We start from the raw sequence: 22,518 nt of genomic DNA, 5'->3' as shown, positions 1-22,518 counted from the left end.
CAGGAATGATTCCTGTCCTGAGGCAACAGAAGGTCTGGGGGCCATGACCACAGGGGTTCTTCTAGTCTCAGTCAGACCATTAAGTGTTGTCTTTTTATGAGAATTTGGGGTCTGCATCCCACTGCTCTCCTGCTCCCTCAAGGGTTCTCTGTTGTGCTCCCTGTCAGGGCAGTCATCGGTTGTAGCTGGGCACCATCTAGTTCTTCTGGTCTCAGGATGATGTAGTCTCTGGTTCATGTGGCCCTTTCTGTCTCTTGGGCTCCTAATCACCTTGTGTCCTTGTTGTTCTTCATTCTCCTTTGATCCAGGTGGATTGAGACCAGTTGATGCATCTTAGATGGCTGCTGGCTGACGTTTAAGACCCCAGACGCCACTCTTCAAAGTGGAATGCAGAGTGTTTTCTCAATAGATTTTATTATGCCAATTGACTTAGATGTCCCCTGAAACCATGGTCCCCAGACCCCTGCCCCTGTTACGCGGGCCTTCGAAGCTTTCATTTCATTCAGGAAACTTCTTTGCTTTTGGTTTAGTCCAATTGTGCTGACCTCCCCTGTGTTGTGTGCTGTCTTTCCCTTCATCCAAAGTAGTTCTTATCTACTACGTAATTAGTGAATGCCTCTCTCCCACCCTATCTCCCTCCCCCCTCTTGTAACCACAAGAGAATGTTTTCTTCTCAGTTTAAAGTGTTTCTCAAGCTCTTATAATGGTGGTCTTATACGATATTTGTCCTTTTGCAACTGACTAATTTCACTAAGCATAATGCCTTCCAGGTTCCTCCATGTTATGAAATGTTTCACAGATTCCTCACTGTTCATTGATGCGTAGTATTCCATTGTGTGAATATACCATAATTTATTTATCCATTCATCCATTGATGGGCACCTTGGTTGCTTCCAGCTTTTTGCTATTGTAAACAGTACTGCAATAAACGTGGGAGTGCATATATCTGTTGGTGTAAGGCTCTTATTTCTCTAGGATGTATTCCAAGGAGTGGGATTGCTGGATTGTATGGTAGTTCTATTTCTAGCTTTTTAAGGAAGCGCCACACTGATTTCCAAAGTGGTAGTACCATTTGACATTCCCACCAGCAGTGTGTAAGTGTTCCAGTCTCTCCACAGCCTCTCCAGCATTTATTATTTTGTGTGTTTTGGATTAATGCTAGCCTTGTTGGAGTGAGATGAAATCTCATTGTAGTTTCGATCTGCATTTCTCTAATGGCTACTGATCGTGAACATTTCCTCATATATCTGTTAGCTACCTGAATGTCTCCTTTCGTGAAGTGTCTATTCATATCTTTTGCCCATTTTTTAATTGGGTTATTTACCTTTTTGCAGTTGAGTTTTTGCAGTATCATGTAGATTTTAGAGATCAGATGCTGATCAGAAATGGCATAGCTAAAAACTTCTTCCCTGTCTGTAGGTAGTCTTTTTACTCTTTTGGTGAAGTCTTTGGATGAGCATAGGTGTTTGATTTTTAGGAGCTCCCAGTTATCTAGTTTTTCTTCTACATTCTTTATAATGATTTGTATATAGTTTATGTCGTGTATTAGGGCTCCTAACATTGTCCCTATTTTTTCTTCCATGATCTTTATCATTTTAGATTTTATATTTAGGTCTTTGATCCATTTTGAGTTAGTTTTTGTGCATGGAGTGAGGTATGACTCTTGTTTCATTTTTTGCAGATGGATATCCAGTTATCCCAGCACCATTTGTTAAAAAGACTTTTTCCCGCATTTAACTGTTTTGGGGTCTTTGTCAAATATCAACTGCTCATATGTGGATGGATTTGTGTCTGGATTCTCGATTCTGTTCCACTGGTCTATGTATCTGTTGTTGTACCAGTACCCGGCTGTTTTGACTACTGTGGCAGTATAATAGGTTCTAAAATCAGGCAAAGTAAGGCCTCCCACTTTGTTCTTCTTTTTCAGTAATGCCTTATTTATCCAGGGCCTCTTTCCCTTCCATATGAAGTTGGTGATTTGTGTCTCCATCTCCTTAAAGAATGTCGTTGCGATTTGGATCAGAATTACATTAAATGTATAGATTGCTTTTGGTAGAATAGACATTTTTATAATGTTAAGTCTTCCTATCCACGAGCAAGGTATGGTCTTCCACTTATGTAAGTCTCTTTTGGTTTCTTGCACAAGTGTACTGTAGTTTTCTTTGTATAAGTCTTTTACATCTCTGGTAAGATTTTTTCCTAAGTATTTTATCTTCTTGGGGGCTACAGTAAATGGCATTGATTTGGTAATTTCTTCTTCGATGTTCTTTTTGTTGGTGTAGAGGAATCCAACTGATTTTTCTCTGTTTTTCTTATATCCCTATACTCTGCTGAACTCTTCTATTAGTTTCAGTAGTTTTCTGGAGGATTCCTTAGGGTTTTCTGTGTAGAAGATCATGTCATCTGCAAATAGAGATACTTTGACTTCTTCCTTGCCAGTCTGGATCCCCTTTGTTTCTTTATCTAGCCTAATTGCTTTGGCTAGGACTTTCAGCACAATGTTGAATAAGAGTGGTGATAAAGGGCATCCTTGTCTGGTTCCCCATCTCAGTGGGAATGTTTTCAGGCTCTCTCCATTTAGGGTGATGTTGGCTGTTGACTTTGTATAAATGCCCTTTATTATGTTGAGGAATTTTCCTTCTATTTCTATTTTGCTGAGAGTTTTTATCATGAATGAGCGTTGAACTTTGTCAAATGCCTTTTCTGCATCATTTGATAAAATCATGTGATTCTTCTCTTTTGATTTATTTATGTGGTGGATTACATTAATTGTTTTTCTAATGTTGAACCATGCCTCCATAAAAACCACGGTGATACCTGGTATGAATCCCACTTGGTCATGGTGAATCATTTTTTTGATATGCTGTTGAATTCTATTGGCTAGAATTTTGTTGAGGATTTTTGCATCTACATTTATGAGGGATATAGGTCTATAATTTTCTTTTCTTGTGGTGTCTTTACCTGGTTTTGGTATCAGGGATATGGTGGCTTCATAGAATGAGTTTGGTAGTATTCCGTCCATTTCTATGCTCTGAAATACCTTTAGTAGTAGTGGTGTTAACGCTTCTCTGAAAGTTTGGTAGAACTCTGCAGTGAAGCCGTCTAGACCAGGGCTTTTTTTTCTTGGGAGTTTTTTGATTCCCTTTTCAATCTCTTCTTTTGTTATGGGTCTACTTAGTTGTTCTACCTCTGTTTCTGTTAGTTTAGGTAGGTAGTGTGTTTCTACGAATTCATCCATTTCTTCTAGGTTTTAAGATTTGTTAGAGTATAATTTTTCATAGTAGTCTGATATGCTTCTTTTAATTGCAGTTGAGTCTGTTGTAATATTGCCCTTCTTATTTCTTATTCAGGTTATTTGCTTCCTCTCCTGTTTTTCTGTTGCCAGTTCGGCCAGTGGTTTATCAATTTTGTTGATTTCTTCAAAAAAACAGCTTTTGGTCTTGTTAATTCTTTCAATTGTTTTTCTGTTTTCTATTTCATTTAGTTCTGCTGTAATTTTTATTATTCATTTTCTTCTGGTGCCTGTGGGTTTCTTTTTTTGCTCTCTTTCTGTTTGTTCAAGTTGTAGGGATCATTCTTTGATTTTGGCCCTTTCTTCTTTTTGGATGTGTGCATTTATTCATATAAATTGGCCTCTGAGCACCACTTTTACTGTGTCCCAAAGGTTTTGATAGGAACTGTTTTCGTTCTCATTGGATTCTCTGAATTTCTTTATTCCATCCTCAATGTCTTCTATAATCCAGTCTTTTTTGAGCAGGGTATTGTTCAGTTTCCAAGTGTTTGATTTCTTTTCTCTGCTTTTCCTGTTATTGATTTGCACTTTTATGGCCTTACGATCAGAGAAGATGCTTTGTAATATTTCAATGTTTTGAATTCTGCTAAGGCTTGCTTTATGACCTAATATGTGACCTATTCTAGAGAATGTTCCATGTGCACTAGAAAAGAAAATAGAGTTGGTTGCTGTTGGGTGGAGTGTTCTGTATATGTCTACAAGGTCAAGTTGGTTGATTGTGACATTTAGATCTTCTGTGTCTTTATTGAGCTTCTTTCTGGATGTCCTGTCCTTCACTGAAAGTGGTGTGTTGAAGTCTCCTACTATTATCGTGGAGCTATCTATCTCACTTTTCAATGTTGATAGAGTTTGTTTTATGTATCTTGCAGACCTGTCATTGGGTGCATAAATATTTAATATGGTTATATCTTCTTGGTGTATTGTCCCTTTAATCATTATATAGTGTCCTTCCTTATCATTTCTGATGGATTTAACTTTAAAGGCTATTTTGTCAGAAATTAATACTGCCACTCCTGCTCTTTTTTGATTGTTGTTTGCTTGATATATTTCTTTCCATCCTTTGAGTTTTAGTTTGTTTGTGTCTCTAAGTCTAAGGTGTGTCTCCTGTAGGCAGCATATAGACAGATCTTGTTTTTTAATCCATTCTGCCCCTCTCTGTCTCTTTATTGGTGCATTTAGTCCATTTACAGTCAGGGTTATTATGGACAGGTATGAATTTAGTGCTATCATTTTGATGTATTTTTGTGTGTGTTGACAGTTTCTTTTTCCCACTTGATTTTATGTGCTAAGTAGATTTTCTTTATATATTGCCCTTTCCTCATATTTGTTGTTGATTTTGTTTCTGCTGAGTCTGTATTTTTCCCTTGTATTTTATTTTGATGAGTAGGATAGTTCGTCTCCTTTGTGGTCACATTATTATTTACCCCTATTGTTCTAAATTTAACAGTAACTTTTATTTCTTTGTATCGCTGTATCTTCCTCTCCACATGGAAGGTGTATAATTACATTTCTTATTCCCTCTTTATTATTTTTATGTTGTCTTCTCTTATATGATAACATCGCTGTTACCCTCTTTTGGGCTTTTTATATATATATATAATCTTGCTTTGTTTTGCGGGGGATTTCCCTGTCTGGGTTGACTTCTGGTTGCTCTGCCCAGTGTTCTTGTCTTGGGTTGATACCTAATATTATTGATTTTCGAACCAAAGAACTCCCTTTAGTATTTCTTGCAGTTTTGGTTTGGTTTTTACAAAATCCCTCAACTTGTGCTTATCTGGAAATGTCTTAATTTCACCTTCATATTTAAGAGACACTTTTGATGGATATATGATTCTTGGCAGGCCATTTTTTTCCTTCACTTTTTTAAATATGTCATCGCATTGCCTTCTTGCCTGCATGGTTTCTGCCAAGTAGTCCGAACTTATTCTTATTGGCTATCCTTTGTAGGTGACTTTTCCTTTATCCCTCGCTGCTCTTATAATTCTCTCTTTGTCTTTGGTTTTGGCAAGTTAGTTTATAACATGTCTTGGTGACTTTCTTTTAACATCTAGCTTATGTGGAGTTTGATGAGCATCTTGCATACATATCTTCTCATCTTTCACCACATTAGGGAATTTTTCTGCAAACAAATCTTCAGCAATTTTCTCTGTATTTTCTGTTATCCCTCCCTGTTCTGGTATTGCAATCACTCATAGATTATTTCTCTTGATAGAGTCCCACATGATTCTTAAGGTTTCTTCAATTTTTTAAATTCTTTTATCTGATTTTTCTTCAAATATATTAGTGCCAAATGATTTATCTTTGAGTTCAGAAATTCTAGCTTCTGCTTGCTCAGTTCTGTTCCTCTGACTTTCTATTATTTAATTCTGTAATTTTATTGTTAATCTTCTGAATTTCTGATTGCTGTCTGTCTATGGATTTTTCCACCTTATTAAACTTTTCATTATGTTCCTGAATAATCTTTCTAATTTCTTCAGTTGCTTTATCTGTGTGTTCCTTGGCTTGTTCTGCATATTGCTTCATTTCCTTCCTGATGTCTTGAAGGGTTCTGTGTATTATACTTTTGTATTCTGCATCTGGTAATTCCAGGAATGCACTTTCATCTAGAAGATCCCTGGATTCTTTGTTTTGAGAGTCTGTTGAGGTGATAATGGTCTGTTTCTTTATGTGACTTGATATTGACTGTTGTCTCCGAGCCATCTATAAGTTATTCTATTATTGTCTTAGTTTATGTTTATTTACTGTATCATAGCTTCTTGCTTTGTTTTCTTTTGGTATGTCAAAATGGATTGCTTGAGTGAGCTAGCTTGATTATTTTTGCCTTTGGAGCTCTGACGTCCTGTCCCCAGATAGCTAGAGCTATTATCAGGTATATCAGTCTAGAAGTCCATTCATTTTTCTTGTAGGAATTCAGCTCAGGTATCCACCTCTCCACCGCACAGCTGAAATGTGTGGAGTCTGCCAACAAGGGCCTGTTCTCCTGAAATAGAACCACACAGGTCCATGCAGAGGGGAAAGGTAGCTGATCATTAAGGGTGTGGTACAGGCCCTCTCCTACACTCTTAGAGGGACAGGGGTGATTGGTGTAGGTACTGGTATCTGGCTGCAGCAGGGGGTCACAGTCTGAACAAGGCAGGGGGCTGAGAACTGACCCCCGAGTGTCTCTGAGGAAAGCATGTCCCTGTTCCCTAGAGTGTACAGGTGGGTGGGTTCTACAGATGGACCATGGGCACCCAGTGTCTTTGGTTATAAGGTCTGGGAGGTACCAGTTATCCTTGGATCCCTTTCGCTGGTGGCTAGGTGACCTGAGTGGAGCTACCAGTCCTTAGGCCCCTGATGTGGGTAGGTGAGGACCCTGTTTAATAGGCAAAACAATGTCAAACATCAAACACCCACCTCTCCACCACACAGCTGAAATGGTTGGAGTGTGCCAGCAAGGGCCTATTCTCCTGCAATAGGCCCACACAGGTCCATGCAGAGGGGAAAGGTACTCAAAGTCCATGGACCGTTTATGCCTGGACAGAAGCCGCTTCTGTCCTGAGCTCCCCCCGTTAGTGGAGCTGGCAAATTATCTTTTTCCCCAAATGCAAATTTTTTCCTTCTCCAAGGCCGGAAGGATGGCTCTAGGTGCTCAAGAGTGCTATCTCAGGCCCAGGGAATTCAGCCGCTGAAGCCAGCTTGAGGGTGGGAGGGCGCAGTAAAATATACACAAGTACTTAACTTTTGCTGAAAGTGCCGTTCTTCTGTGGTTCTGGAGTTGTGAATAGGCTGTGTGGCTGGCTGCTTCTCCCTGAGGAAACTGCAGCCAAATGCTAGTACCAGCCCACCGCTGCCCCTCTGGGAAAGGTGCCTGTGGGTTCCCTGCGATTCAGGTCTGGTAACTCCTCTCTGCTTCTGAACCATCTCTTCCTCCCCCTGCCCCTCTGTTCATTTTCTAAGCTTGCCTTTGATGCTCAGGGCTCCTAGCTTGTCATAAATATACTAGTTTCACTTGTTTTTTTGGGTCTCTGTTGTAAAGAGGGCTGGCCGGAAGCATCTGTCTATTTCACCATCTTGGCTCCACCTCCCAGAATGTTTTAATACACTTTGTTATGCCAGTTGACCTAGGTGTCCCCTGAAACCATGGTCCCTAGAACCCTGCCTCTGCTACTCTGTCCCTTGAGGTGTTTGGGTATATTCAGGAAACTTCTTTGCTTTTGGTTTAGTCCAGTTGTGCTGACTTCCCCAGTATTGTGTGTTGTCCTTACCTTCACCTAAGATAATTCTTTTTTACTATCTAGTTAGTGAATACCCCTCTTCCTCCCTCCCCACCTCGAAATACGCTGTATATTTTTATTGCTCATCTAGGCAGCAGAGTAGAGAATGGAATAAAAGGAGCAAGAGTACATGCAGGAAGATACATTTAAGAGTTTATTGTTGCAAGAGGAGAAGCCAAGATGGATGAATAGATAGATGATTCTGGCAAGCCCTCTTTACAACTAAGACCCCCCAAAAATAAGTGAAACAAGTATATTTATGACAAGCTAGGAGCCCTGAACATCAAAGGCAAGCTTAGAAAATGCACTCAGGGGCAGGGGGAGGAAGAGATAGTTCAGAAGCGGAGAGGAATTACTGGACCTGAATCAGCGGAGCCCTCAGGCACCATTCCCAGGAGTGGCGGCGTCAGGCTGGTACTAGTGTTCGGCCACAGTTTCCTCAGGGAGAAGCAACCAGACACATAGCCTACTCACACCTCCGGAACCAGAGAAGAATGGTGTTCTCAGCAATCCCTAAGTACTTGTGTATATATTACCGTGCACTGCTCCCCGCCCCCACTCCCAAGCTGGCTCCAGGGGCTGACTTCCCTGGACCTGAGATAGGCACTGTTCAGCATCTAGAGCCATCCTCCCAGTCTTGGAGAAGAAATAAATTTGCAATTAAGGGAAAATATTATTTGACAGCTCCGCTAACCAGGGGAGCTCAGGACAAAAGCAACTTCTGTCCAGGCATAAATGGTCCGTGGACTTTGAGTACCTTTCCCCTCTGCATGGACCTGTGTGGGCCTATTGCAGGAGAATAGGCCCTTGTTGGCCGACTCCAACTGTTTCAACTATGTGTGCAGAGAGGTGGGTGTTTGATGTTTGACATTGCTTTGCCTATAAAACAGGGTCCTCACCTACCCACATCAGGAGCCTAAGGACTGGTAGCTCCACTCAGGTCACCCAGTCACCTGTGACAGGGGTCCAAGGATAACTGTTATGTTAAAGAAGACAACATAAAAATAATAAAGAGGGATGAAGGGATGTAGTCATAGAGCTTTCATATGGAGAGGAAGATACGGCAATACAAAGAAATAAAAGTTAGTTTAAATTTATAAAAGTAGGGGTAAAAAATAATCTAACCAGAAAGGAGAAAAACTATCCTAAATATCAAAATAAAGTACAAGAAAAAAAAATAGAGACTCAGCAGAAAGAAAATCAAGAACAACGAACATAAGGAAAGAACGATATACGAAGATAATCTACTCAGCACATAAAATCAAGTGGGAAAAAGAAACTGTCAACAACACACAAAAAAAGACATCAAAATGATAGCACTAAATTCATACCTATCCATAATTATGCTGAATGTAAATGGACCAAATGGACCAATAAAGAGACAGAGAGTGGCAGAATGGATTAAAAAACAAGATCTGTCTGTATGCTGCCTACAGGAGACACACCTTAGACTTAGAGACACAAATGAACTAACACTCAAAGGATGGAAAAATATATATCAAGCAAACAACAATCAAAAAAGAGCAGGAGTGGCAATATTAATTTCTGACAAAATAGACTTTAAGGTTAAATCCATCAGAAAGGATAAGGAAGGACACTATATAATGATTAAAGGGACAATACACCAAGAAGATATAACCATATTAAATATTTATGCACCCAATGACAGGTCTGCAAGATACATAAAACAAACTCTATCAACATTGAAAAGTGAGATAGATAGCTCCACAATAATAGTAGGAGACTTCAACACACCACTTTCAGTGAAGGACAGGACATCCAGAAAGAAGCTCAATAAAAACACGGAAGATCTAAATGTCACAATCAACCAACTTGACCTCGTACATATATACAGAACACTCCACCCAACAGCAACCAACTCTACTTTCTTTTCTAGTGCACATGGAACATTCTCTAGAATAGGTCACATATTAGGTCATAAAGCAAGCCTTAGCAGAATTCAAAACATTGAAATATTACAAAGCATCTTCTCTGATCGTAAGGCCATAAAAGTGCAAATCAATAACAGGAAAAGCAGAGAAAAGAAATCAAACACTTGGAAACTGAACAATACCCTGCTCAAAAAAGACTGGATTATAGAAGACATTGAGGATGGAATAAAGAAATTCAGAGAATCCAATGAGAACGAAAACAGTTCCTATCAAAACCTTTGGGACACAGTAAAAGTGGTGCTCAGAGGCCAATTTTATATCAATAAATGCACACATCCAAAAAGAAGAAAGGGCCAAAATCAAAGAATCATCCCTACAACTTGAACAAACAGAGAGCAACAAAAGAAACCCTCAGGCACCAGAAGAATACAAATAATAAAAATTACAGCAGAACCAAATGAAATAGAAAACAGAAAAACAATTGAAAGAATTAACAAAACCAAAAGCTCGTTCTTTGAAAAAATCAACAAAATGGATAAACCATTGTCCAAACTGATAGAAGAAAAACAGGAGAGGAAGTAAATAACACAAATAAGAAATGAGATGGGCAATATTACAACAGACCCAATTGAAATTAAGAGTCGTATCAGATTACTATGAAAAATTATACTCTAACAAATCTTAAAACCTAGAAGAAATGGATGAATTCCTAGAAACACACTACCTACCTAACACAAACAGAGGTAGAAAAACTAAATAAACCCATAACAAAAGAAGAGATTGAAAAGGTAATCAAAAAACTCCCGAAAACAAAAAAGCACTGGCCCAGAGTGCTTCACTGCAGAGTTCTACCAAACTTCAGAGAGGAATAAACACCACTACTACTACTAATGGTATTTCAGAGCATAGAAAAGGAGGGAATACTCCCAAATTCATTCTGTGAAGCCAGCATATCCCAGATACCAAAACCAGGCAAAGACACTACAATAAAAGAAAATGACAGATCTATATCCCTCCTGAACTTAGATGCAAAAATCCTCAACAAAATTCTAGCCAACAGAATTCAACAACATATCAAAAAAATAATTCACCATGACCGAATGGGATTCATAACAGATATGCAGGGATGCTTCAACATTAGAAAAACAATTAATGTAATCCATCGTATAAATAAAACAAAAGACAATGATCACATGATTTTATCAATTGATGCAGAAAAGGCATTTGACAAAGTTCAACACCTATTCATGATATAACCTGTCAGCAAAATAGGAATAGAAGAAAAATTCCTCAACATAATAAAGGGCATTTATACAAAGCCAATAGCCAACATCATCCTAAATGGAGAGAGCCTGAAAGCATTCCCCTTGAGACCGGGGACCAGACAAGGATGTGCTTTATCACCACTCCTATTCAACATTGTGCTGGAGGTCCTAGCCAGAGCAATTAGGCTAGATAAAGAAATAAAGGGGATCCAGACTGGCAAGGAAGAAGTCAAAGGATCTCTATTTCCAGACGGCATGACCTTATACACAGAAAACCCTAAGGAATCCTCCAGAAAACTACTGAAACTAATAGAAGAGTTCAGCAGAGAATCAGGATACAAGATAAACGTACAAAAATCAGTTGGATTCCTCTATACCAACAAAAAGAACATCAAAGAGGAAATCACCAAATCAGTACCATTTGCAATAGCACCCAAGAAGATAAATTACTTAGGAATAAATCTTACCAGAGATGTGAAAGACTTATACAAAGAAAGCTACAAAATACTTCTGCAGGAAACCAAAGAAGACCGACATGATTGGAAACACATACCTTGCTCATGGATAGGAAGACTTAACATTATAAAAATGTCTATTCTACCAAAAGCGATCTGTACATTTAATGCAATTTGGATCCAAATTCCAATGACACTTTTTAATGAGATGGAGAAACAAATCACCAACTTCATATGGAAGGGAAAGAGGCCCCAGATAAGTAAAGCATTACCGAGAAAGAAGAACAAAGTGGAAGGCCTTACTCTAACTGATTTTAGAACCTATTATACCGCCACAGTGGTCAAAACAGCCCCCGGTACTGGTACAACAGCAGATACATAGACCAATACAACAGAATTGAGAATCCCGACATAAATCCATCCACATATGAGCAGCTGATATTTGACAAAGGCTCCAAAGCAGTTAATAGGGAAAAGACAGTCTTTTCAACAAATGGTGCTGGCATAACTGGATATCCATCTGCAAAAAAATGAAACAAGACCCATCCCTCACTCCATGCACAAAAATGAGCTCAAAATGGATCAAAGACCTAAATATAAAATCTAAAGCGATAAAGATCATGGAACAAAATGTAGGGACAACGTTAGGAGCCCTTGTACATGGCATAAACAGTATACAAAACGTTACTAACAATGCACAAGAAAAACTAGATAACTGGGAGCTCCTAAAAGTCAAACACTTATGCTCATCCAAAGACTTCACCAAAACAGTAAAAAGATTACCTACAGACTGGGAAAAAGTTTTTAGCTGTGACATTTCCGATCAGCACCTGATCTCTAAAATCTACATGGTACTGCAAAAACTCAACTACAAAAAGACAAATAACCCAATTAAAAAATGGGCAAAATATATGAACAGACACTTCACTAAAGAACACATTCAGGGAGCTAACAGATACATGAGGAAATGCTCACCATCATTAGCCATTAGAGAAATGCAAATCAAAAGTACAATGAGATTTCATCTCACTCCAGCAAGACTGGCGTTAATGCAAAAAACACAAAATAATAAACGTTGGAGAGGCTGTGGAGAGATTGGAACACTTCTACACCGCTGGTGGGAATGTCAAATTGGTACAACCACTTTGGAAATCAATTTGGCGCTTCCTTAAAAAGCTAGAAATAGGACTACCGTACGATCCAGAAATCCTACCCCTTGGAATATATCCTAGAGAAATAAGAGCCTTTACACGAACAGATATATGCACACACATGTTCACTGCAGCACTGTTTAGAATAGCAAAAAGATGGAAGCAACCAAGGTGCCCGTCAATGGATGAATGGATAAATAAATTATGGTATATTCACACAATGGAATACTACACATCGGTAAAGAATAGAGATGAATCAGTGAAACGTTTCATAACCTGGAGGAATCCGGAAGGCATTATGCTGAGTGAAATTAGTCAGTTGTAAAAGGACAAATGTTGTATAATACCTCTATTATAAGAACTGGAAAAATAGTTTAAACGGAGAAGAAAATATTCTTTGATGGTTACGAGAAGGTGGAGGGAGGGAGGTTGGGAGAGGGGTACTCACTAATTAAATAGTAGATGAGAACAACATTTTATTTTTAATTAAAGTTAAAAATAAAATGTTGTTCTCATTTAGGTGACAGGAGAGAAAACACACAATACAGGCCAGGTCAGCACAACTGGACTAAAACAAAAGCAAAGAAGTTTCCTGAATTAACTGAATACTTCAAAGCCCAGCATAGCAGGGGCCGGGGTTCTGGACCAGGGTTTCAGGGGACATCTAAGTCAACTGGCATAATAAATTCTATTAAGAAAACATTCTGCATCCCACTTTGGCAAGTGGCATCTGGGGTCTTAAACACTAGCAAGCGGCCATCTAAGATGCATCAATTTGTCTCAATCCACCTGGATCAAAGGGGAATGAAGAACACCGAGGATACAAGGTAATTACAAGCCCAAGAGACAGAAAGGGCCACATAAACCAGAGGCTGCATCAGCCTGAGACCAGAACTAGATGGTGACTGGCTACAACTGATGACTGCCCTGACAGGGAACACAACAGAGAACCCCTGAGGGAGCAGTAGAGCAATGGGATGCAGGCCCCAAATTCTCATAAAAAGGTCTGACTGAGATTAGAAGGACCCTGGGGATCATGGCCCCCAGATCTTCTGTTGGCCCAGGACAGGAACCATTCATGAAGCCAACTCTTCAGACAGGGATTGGACTGGACAATGGGTTGGAGAGGGATGCTGGTGAGGAGTGAGCTTCTTGGATCAGGTGGACACTTGAGACTATGTTGGCATCTCCTGCCTGGAGGGGAGATGAGAGGGTAGAGGGGGATAGAAGCTGGCAAAATGGACATGAAAAGAGAGAGTGGAGAGAGGGAGAGGGTTGTCTCATTAGGGGAAGAGCAATTGGGAGTATGTAGCAAGATGTATGTAAGTTTTTATGTGAAAGACTGACTTGATTTGTAAACTTTCACTTAAAGAACAATATAATTAAAAAAAAAAAAGAGTTTATTGTTGCATTCTAGGTTAGAGACAGTGCTACCTTGGACTAGGGAAGTGGCAAGAAATGACAGTGGGTCAGACCAGACTGGTGGCAATGAATGTGGACAAGTTCAAGATATTCAGGAGGGAAATCCAATAAGATATGTTGAGAGGTTGAAGGGAAAAAGAGGTGTTGAGGTAGATGCCCAATTGGGTAGGTGATGGAAAAAGGGAAGTCTTAGAGGAGGACAAGGTACTCCATTTGGTTTAGATTGGTGAGAGGTTGTACAGAGAAAATCATGAATTCAGTCTTAGATATGCTGATGTAAATATGCCTTTAAGATGCCAAGGAAACCCTGGTGGCATAGTGGTTAAGTTCTACGGCTGCAAACCAAAGGGTCGCCAGTTTTGAATCCACCAGGTGCTCCTTGGAAACTCTATGGGGCAGTTCTACTCTGTCCTATAGGGTCACTATGAGTCAGAATCGGCTTGATGGCACTGGGTTTTAAGATGGCAAAGTCAAGTAGGCAGTTCTATTTATGACTCTGGAGCCCAGGGACAGAAATAGGTGGTCACTGTCTAATTACTTTCTTTAGAATTTTAGGAGTTGATGAGATTTCCCAGAAATGGAATGTAGAGTGAGAAGAGAAGAGGTTTTAGACCTTTTCTTAAAGAACTCCATCACTTCAAAATTTGTTAAAAGATGAGGCAGCAAAAGATAAGGGAAATTACTGTCAGAGAATTAAGAGGAAAATCTGGAGAGTGTTGTGTCTGAAGAACCACTGGAAGAGAGTTTAAGAAAGAAGTTTCTAATGCTGCTGAAAGATCAAGGAAGATGAAGTTGAAAGTATCATTGGATTTGACAACAGAGGAGGGCCACTTCATTGGATGAAGAAGATGGCAGAGGCCAAAGCCAGATATTAGAAGGAGTTGAGGAGTGCTCTGGAAGTGAAGAAATGGAAAGGAGTGTAGTACTCATTGCTTGTGATACAAAACAAATGGCCATCTGTTGAAAACACTGTCTTAGACATCTAGTGCTGCTATAACAAAAATACCACTAGTGGATGGCTTTAACAAAGAGAAATTTGTCCCCTCACTGTCTAGTGGGCTATAAGTCCTAAATCAGGGTATCAGCTCCAGGGGAAGGCTTTCTCTCTCTGTCAGCTCTGACAGAACCAAAGGAGGCGGTATTCTCCTGACTCTTGATTCTTGGTGGTATGAGGCCCCCCGTCTCTCTTCGCACTTCTGTGTTCCGTATCTCAAAAGAAATTAGCTTAAAGCACAGTCTGATCTTGTGATTGCCTCATTGACGTAACAGTGCTAATTGCACCCCACCAAACTCATAGAGAGTTTACAACACATAGAAAAATCACATCAGATGACAAAATAGTGGACAATCACACAATACTGGGGACCATGGCCTAGCCAAATGGACAGATTTTTTGGGGACACACATATCAGTCCATAACAAACACAGATCTTTTTCCCCTTTGCTTATGCTGTTCTTTTTTCTGCATGGAATGCTTCTACTTGCTTTCTTGAGTCATCCCTTCATCCTTTAAGGCCTAGCTTCGATAGAAGCTCTGCTATAAAACCTTTCTGCCTCCTTACGAATATGAACTTTCTCTTATTCATGAGTGGATTCCCAGTAGTGAACAAAACATAAGTTTTTAAATATACTGATGTGACTAATAATCAAAGCATGGATTTTTTAATCAGGTAAACCTGAATGTGAATGCCTGTTCAGCTGCTTCATAACTGTGTGACCTGGCAAAGTTTACCTTATTCTCGGTGCCTCAGTTTTCTCGTCAGTAAAATGGAGATAATAATTATTCCTACTCCATACAGTTTCTATGTGTACTAAGTTATTTAATTCATGAAAAAACACTTAGTGGGGTGCCTGGTATAGCAAGCATTCAGTAAATGTTAGCCATTAGATCCATTGCTTTGGGATTATTTCTGTGAATAGCTTTCAAGTGCTTTAATGCCCTTTTCCTTCCCTCCATCTCACATCCCCATATCATTTGCCAGATGTGCACATTATAGAATCAGAATAGCATAATATTGGTTTTCTTTTTCCCAGGACTGTTCATGTCCAATGGCCAGGAGTGGAAGGAGCAAAGAAGGTTTGCTCTGAGGACACTAAGGGATTTGGGTTTAGGAAAGACAAGATTAGAAGAACGCATTCAGGAGGAAGCCCACCACCTCATCGAGGCAATAGAAGAGGAGAAAGGTAAGAGTTTCATAGGACAGGTACAGAAGTCTGGCTCATTCATTCATTGAGAAGATACTTATTAAGTGCCTAGGTTTCTTTCCTGTGCCTAGCACCGTGCCAGACACTAAAGTGAACAACTGATCATGAACCCTGCCCTCATGGAATTCATTACAAGAAGCCGGGCATTAAACACATAAGTGAATTTAAACCCTGGCCACAATTTTAACTCCACAAGCATTGCCTGATTACTTGCTATGCGTCACACCCTTGCAGGGTGCTGTGGCCAGAGTTTCATATGTGATATGTCATACAGAGTAGACTTTCCTTAGAGCGGTGGCCAGAGTTTCATATGTGGTATGTCACATAGAGTAGACTTTCCTTAGAAAGCAGAAACAAATCAACCGAAAGGATCCATCTCTTCCTTCCTCTGCCTCTAGGACAGCCTTTTGACCCTCACTTCAAGATCAACAAAGCAGCTTCCAATATCATTTGCTCCATTACCTTTGGCGAACGTTTTGAGTACCAGGATGGTGAGTTTCAGGAGCTGCTGAAGTTGCTGGATGAAGTCCCATCTCTGGAAACTTCGAAGTGGAGCCTGGTAAGCTGTGTCTTGTTTTCTTTGTAGAGGTTTTTTACTTCTCTGGTAAGATTTATTCCTAAGTATTTTATATTCTTGGGGGCTATTGTAAATGGTATTGATTTAATGATTTCCTCTTCGTTGTTCTGTTTGTTGGTGTAGAGGAATCTAACTGATTTTTGTATGTTTATCTTGTATCCTGATATTTTGCTGAAATCTTCTATTAGTTCCAGTAGATTTCTTGTAGATTTTTTGGGGTGTTCTGTGTATAACATCATATCATCTGCAAATGGAGATATTTTACTTCTTCTTTACTAATGTGGATGTCCTTTATTTCTTTTTCTAGCCTAAATGCTCTGGCTAGGACCTCCAGCACAATGTTGAATAAGAGTGGTGATAAAGGGCATCTTTGTCCGGTTCCCATTCTCAAGGGGAATGCCTTCAGACTCCCTCCATTTAGGATGCTGTTGGCTGTTGGCTTTGTGTAAATGCCCTTTATTATGTTGCAGAATTTCCCTTCTATTCCTATTTTGTAGAGAGTTTTTATCATGAATGGGAGTTGGACTATGTCAAATTCCTTTTCTCATCAATTGAAAAGATCATGTGTTTCTTATGTTTTGTTTTTTTTTTAATGTGATAGATTACATTGATTGTTTTTCTAACGTTGAACCATCCCTGCATACCTGGTATGAATCCCACTTGGTCATGGTGAATTATTTTTTGATATGTTGTTGAATTCTGTTGGCTAGAATTTCGTTGAGGATTATTTCATCTGTTTTCAGGAGGGATTGGTCTGTAGTATTCTTTTTTGTGGTGTCTTTACCTGGTTTTGGTATTAGGATTATACTGGCTTTATAGAATGAGTTCAGGAGTATCCATCCTTTTCTATGTTCTGAAATGCCTTTAGTAGTACTGGTGTTTTCTTCTCTGAAAGTTTGGTAGAACTGTGCAGTGAAGCCGACAGGGTCAGGGCATTTTTGTGTTGAGAGTTTTTTAATTACACTTTCAGTCTCTTTTTTTTTAATAGGTCTATTTAATTGTTCTACCTCTGTTTGAGTTAGTTTAGGCAGGTAGTATGTTTCAATAAATTTGTCTATTTCCTGTAAGTTCTCAAATTTGTAGGAGTACAGTTTTTCATAGTATTCTGTTATGATTCTTTAATTTCAGTTGGATCTGTTGTGATATCACCCATCACATTTCTTACTTGCTTCTTCTCCCATTTTTCTTTTTTCTGTTTGGCCGATGGTTTGTTGATTTTGTTGATCTTTTCAAGGAACCAGCTTTTGGTCTTGCTCTTTGAAGTGTTTTTCTGAATTTCATCTATTTCTGCTCTAATTTTGTTATTTTCTTTCTTCTGATTCCCGTGGACTTCTTTTGTTGCCTTCTTTCTATTTGAATTGTAGACTTAATGTATTGATTTTGGCACTTTTTTTTTTTGGATGTGTGCATTTATTGGTGTAAATTGACCTCTGAGCACTGCTTTTGCTGTGTCACAAAGGTTCTGGTAGGATATGTTTTCATTCTCATTTGATTTTGTGAATTTCTTCATTCCATCCTTAATTTCTTCTATAACCCAGCAGTTGTTGGGCAAAGTATTGCTCAGTGTCCTTGTATTTGATTTTTTTCCTTGCTTTTCTGTTATTGATTTCTACTTTTATGGCTTTATGGTCAAAAAAGATGCTTTGTGATATTTCGATATTTTGGATTCTTTTAAGGCTTGTTTTGTGGCCTAATATGTGGTCTCTTCTGAGAATGTTCCACGTGCATCAGAAAAGAAAGTATACTTGGCTGCTGTTGGGTGGAGTGTTCTGTATATCTCCATGAGATCAAGTTGTTTGATTGTGGCATTTAAACCTTCCATGTCCTTATTGAGCTTCTTTCTGGATGTTCCGTCCTTTATTGAAAGTGGTGTGTTGAAGTCTCCTGCTATTATTGTGGAGCTGTCTGTGTCTCTTTTCCATGCTGTTAGAGTTTGTTTTATGTATTTTGGAGCCCTGGTGTTGGGTGGGTAGATATTTATTATGGTTATGTCCGCCTGGTATATGGACTCTTTCATCATTATATAGTGTCTTTCCATACCCTTTGTGGTGGATTTTGCTTTAAAGTCTATTTTGTCAGACATTTAAATTGCCACTCCTGCTCTTTTTTGATTGTTGTTTGCTTGATATTTTTTACATCCTTTGAGTTTTACTTTGTTTGTGACTTTGAGTCTAAGGTGTTTCTCTTGTACACAGCATATAGATAGATCGTGTTTTTTTATCCATTCTGTCACACTCTGTCTCTTTATGGGTGCATTTAATTCATTTACATTCAGCATTATTATTGATAGGTATAAGTTTAGTGCCGACATTTTGATGTGTTTTTTTGAGTGTCGTTCACAGTTTGTTCAACTTAATTTTCTGTGCTAAGTCATTTTTCTTATGTATTTTCTTGTCATCGTTGTTGATTTTGTACTTGCTCAGTCTACTTTTTTTTTTATTTTAATGTGTAGGATTGTTCGTTCTTTATGGTTACCTTAATATTTACCCCTAATTTTCTAAGTTTAAGCGAATATTTTATTTCTTGACATCGAATTGACTTTCTCTCCATATGAAAGTTCTATGAATACATTATTTAGTCCCTCTTTTTTTGTTTTAATGTTGTCATTTTTTACATATGGACTTCTCTGTTTCCCTATAGTTGGTGTTTTAGTTTTGATTTATTTTCGCAACTTCCCTTTCTGGGTTGATATCTGATCATTCTATCCTGTGTTCTAGACTTGGGTTGTTATCTGATATTATTGATTTTCTAACTGGAGGACTCCGTTTAGTTTCTCTTCTAGTTTTGGTTTAGTTTTTAAAAATTCTCTTAACTTCTGTTTATTTGGAAATTCCCTAATTTCACCATCATATTTGAGAGACAGTTTTGCTGGATATATAACTCTTTGTTGGCAATTATTTTCATTCAAGGCTTTATATATGTCATCCCATTACCTTCTTTCCTGCATTGTTTCTGCTAAATAGTTGGACCTTAGTCTTATTGACTCTCCTTTACAGATGACTTTTCGTTTATCCCTAGACACTCATAAAATTCTCTCTTTATCTTTGGTTTTGGCAAGTTTGATTGTAATATATCTTGGTGACTTTCTTTGGAGACCAGCCTGTGTCAGGTTTTGGTGAGCTTCTTGGATAAATATTTTCTCATCTTTCGTGATATCAGGGAAGTTTTCTGCCAAAAAATCTTCAACAATTCTCTCTGTATTTTTTGTTATCCCCCCCGTTCTGGTACTCCAATCACTTGTAAGTTATTCCTCTAGATAAAGTCCCATTTAACATGGCATTTAATACATTCTTCTATCTCTGTGTTTCATATACTTTCGTAATTAATCATAGAGAATTGATCAGAATCAGTTTTGCTTTTAGAAAGACTACCTTTTTAGGAGGTACATAATGGGAAATAGACTGAGTCTGGGGATAATGGTGGAATCAGGAAACCGCTGGAGGCTATCAGAGCATCCAGGTGAGATATGTTGGTGGTCTTCACTAGGTGGTTTGGACTGTGGCAGCCATTGTGGTGGTGAAAAGTGATCTAAGGCTGGATGTATTTTGGAAAAAGAACTGAAATTCCTTTCTAGAAGGGTGGGAGAGAAAGAAGAGTCAAGGATGACTCTGAAGTTTCAGTGTAAGCAAATAAAAGAGAGAAAGAGAGATGAAAAGAGGAATTGATTCCGTGATCTTAAAATGTGGAAAAGTAGTATGTTGTCTCCATGATTGTTTTGTTTTTATAAATTAGCTCTGCGTTACCTTTCCTTGGATAATGAAATTCCTTCCTGGACTTCACCAAACACTCTTTAGCGACTGGGAGAAATTGAAAATATTTGTTTCCCGTATGATTGAAAACCACAAAAGAGATTGGAATCCTGACAAACCAAGAGACTTTATTGATGCTTACCTCAAGGAAATGACAAAGGTGAGACAATCAAAGCTGTTTCTTATGTTTTGTTCTTTAAGAGCAAATGGGCTGTATTATCTTCCTATATTTTCTGTAATAAATTATGTGATGTAATACTTTCTCATGAACTTAGTGGCTTTAAACAACATAAATATATTCTCTTAAAGCTTTAGGTGTCAGAAGTTTCAAATGAGTTTAACTGGGAAAAAGTCCAGGCATCAGTAATGCTGGCTTCTGTAGGCTCTGAGGAGTTTTGTTTCCTTCCTTTTTCCAGCTTTTAGAGGCTGCCTGCATTCCTTGGCTCATTTGCCTTCTTCCACCTTCAAAGCCAGCAGCATAGCATCTTCTCTCTTCTCTGACCACTGCTTCTTTCTGTCCTTGTATATTCTCTTTGACCTTCTTTCCTCACTCTTATGATGCCCTTCATGATAACATTGGACCTATCTGTATAATCTAGTGTAACACCCTCATCTCAAGATCCTGAACGTAATCACATCTGCAAAGTGTTTTTTCCATAAACCAAAACCTGTTGCCTTCAACATGATTCCAACTCGGAGTAAAACTGCCCCACAGGGGTTCCAAGGTTGTAAATCTTTATGGAAGCAGACTGCCACATCTTTCTTCTGTGGATCCACTGCTGGGTTTGAGCCAGTCTTTCAGTTAGCAGCTCAGTACTTAAAACCATTGTTTCCCCAGGGCTTTTTCCCTTTCCTGTATAAGGCATCGTATTCACAAGTTCTAGGGTTTAGGGTGAGGACATCTTTGAACGTCATTACTTGGCCTACTAATGAGGGAAAAAGTGGGTGCTGTTTCGGAGTGCAGAAGTAACATTAACTCAGGACTGATGAGACAGAAATAAAGAGAGGAGTTTAATGCTATTTGGCTTGAGGCCCTGGAAATACCCAAATACTGTCTTCTCATCCCCCATGCCTACAATCGGCTCTTATCTAAGGAGCTGTACAGAAAAGGGAAAATAGAAATTGAGCACAAAAGCACTGTTTTAGTATTAGATAGGTCTGTGCCCAGTTACCCCAAGAGCTCTGGTGGCACAGCTGCTAACCAAAAGGCCAGTGGTTCGAACCCAGCAGCCGCTCCTTGGGAGAAAGATGTGGCAATCTGGTTCTGTAAAGATTGCACCCTTGGATACCCTATGGGGCAGTTCAACTCTGTCCTATGAGGTCACTATGAGTTGGAATTGACTCAAAGGCAAGGGTTTTTTTTGTTTGTTTAGAGCCCTGGTGGCATAGTCATTAAGACCTTAGCTACTAACCAAAGACTCGGCAACTTGAAACCACCAACTGCTCTTTGGAAACCCCATGAGGCAACTCTATTCTGTCCTATAGGGTCACAATCAGTTGGCATGGACAGCAAGACATATGGTTTTATGGGGCCCAGTTATCTACCCCTATCCTCAGCCTCCATGTCAGAGCACAAGTCAAGCTGAATTGGATGTCAGAGTTTAGCCTCAGGGCCTAGGTGGGGCTTTTTCTTCCACCCCCCTCATGTCATCTACTTTCCAACATTATAGAAAAGAAGCAGGAAGAAAGCCAGATTGAATGTTTGACCTTCAACACAGTGATCCCTCCACTTAACATACGTCACTGAATCAGTGTCTTGACTTTAGACTCTTCAGATTAATGGTTCTTCCTCCTGGAGTAGGCAGATGGGTGGATTTGTTTCCACCTCCTCCCTTATTTCACCTTGTCGGCATAGCATTAGTAGAAGCATTGTTTTCTCCTCAAAGGGAGAGACTGTTCTTGCTCTTTGGCATTCCAGTATGGGACCATGCATTAAGAGGAATGTAGACAAATTGAAGGATCCAGAGGAAGATGATAATGTCAGAGGAACAGGTGATGGAATTAGGGAGGTTGATCTGGAAAGGAAAAGGGGCATGGGGAGATATGAGAATTGTTGCATGAAAGGGGAATTGAGTGTATTTTTTCTGTAACAGTAAAACACTTGCTGATTATTTGCTGTGTGCCTGTTGCATCTCAGGCAGCTCATCATGTGATCTTAAGAGGCTATTTTACAGTACAGAAAACTGAAGCACAGAGAGATTAAGTAATTTGCCCCAGGTCATACACCTAGCGAGGATGCGGCTGATATTGGAAC

The 22,518-nt window shown here is 39.2% G+C and overlaps 1 protein-coding gene across 1 annotated transcript in view; it reads left to right on the top strand.

Annotated features, from left to right (window-relative positions):
- The window catches only part of LOC100658399 (cytochrome P450 2J2-like), a 43,196-nt gene that overhangs the window by 8,429 nt on the left and 12,249 nt on the right, over nt 1-22,518 (top strand). The window contains exons 3-5 of the mRNA XM_003411153.4: nt 15,768-15,917; nt 16,337-16,497; nt 20,248-20,424. Coding sequence (XP_003411201.2) covers nt 15,768-15,917; nt 16,337-16,497; nt 20,248-20,424 — 488 coding nt within the window. The remainder of the gene's footprint in view (nt 1-15,767; nt 15,918-16,336; nt 16,498-20,247; nt 20,425-22,518) is intronic.

The sequence above is a fragment of the Loxodonta africana genome, chromosome 3 (genome assembly GCF_030014295.1).
Source record: "Loxodonta africana isolate mLoxAfr1 chromosome 3, mLoxAfr1.hap2, whole genome shotgun sequence".
Lineage (NCBI taxonomy): Eukaryota > Metazoa > Chordata > Mammalia > Proboscidea > Elephantidae > Loxodonta > Loxodonta africana.
The sequence above is the reverse complement of the archived record's forward strand: the minus strand, read 5'-3'. Positions and strand labels throughout refer to the sequence as shown.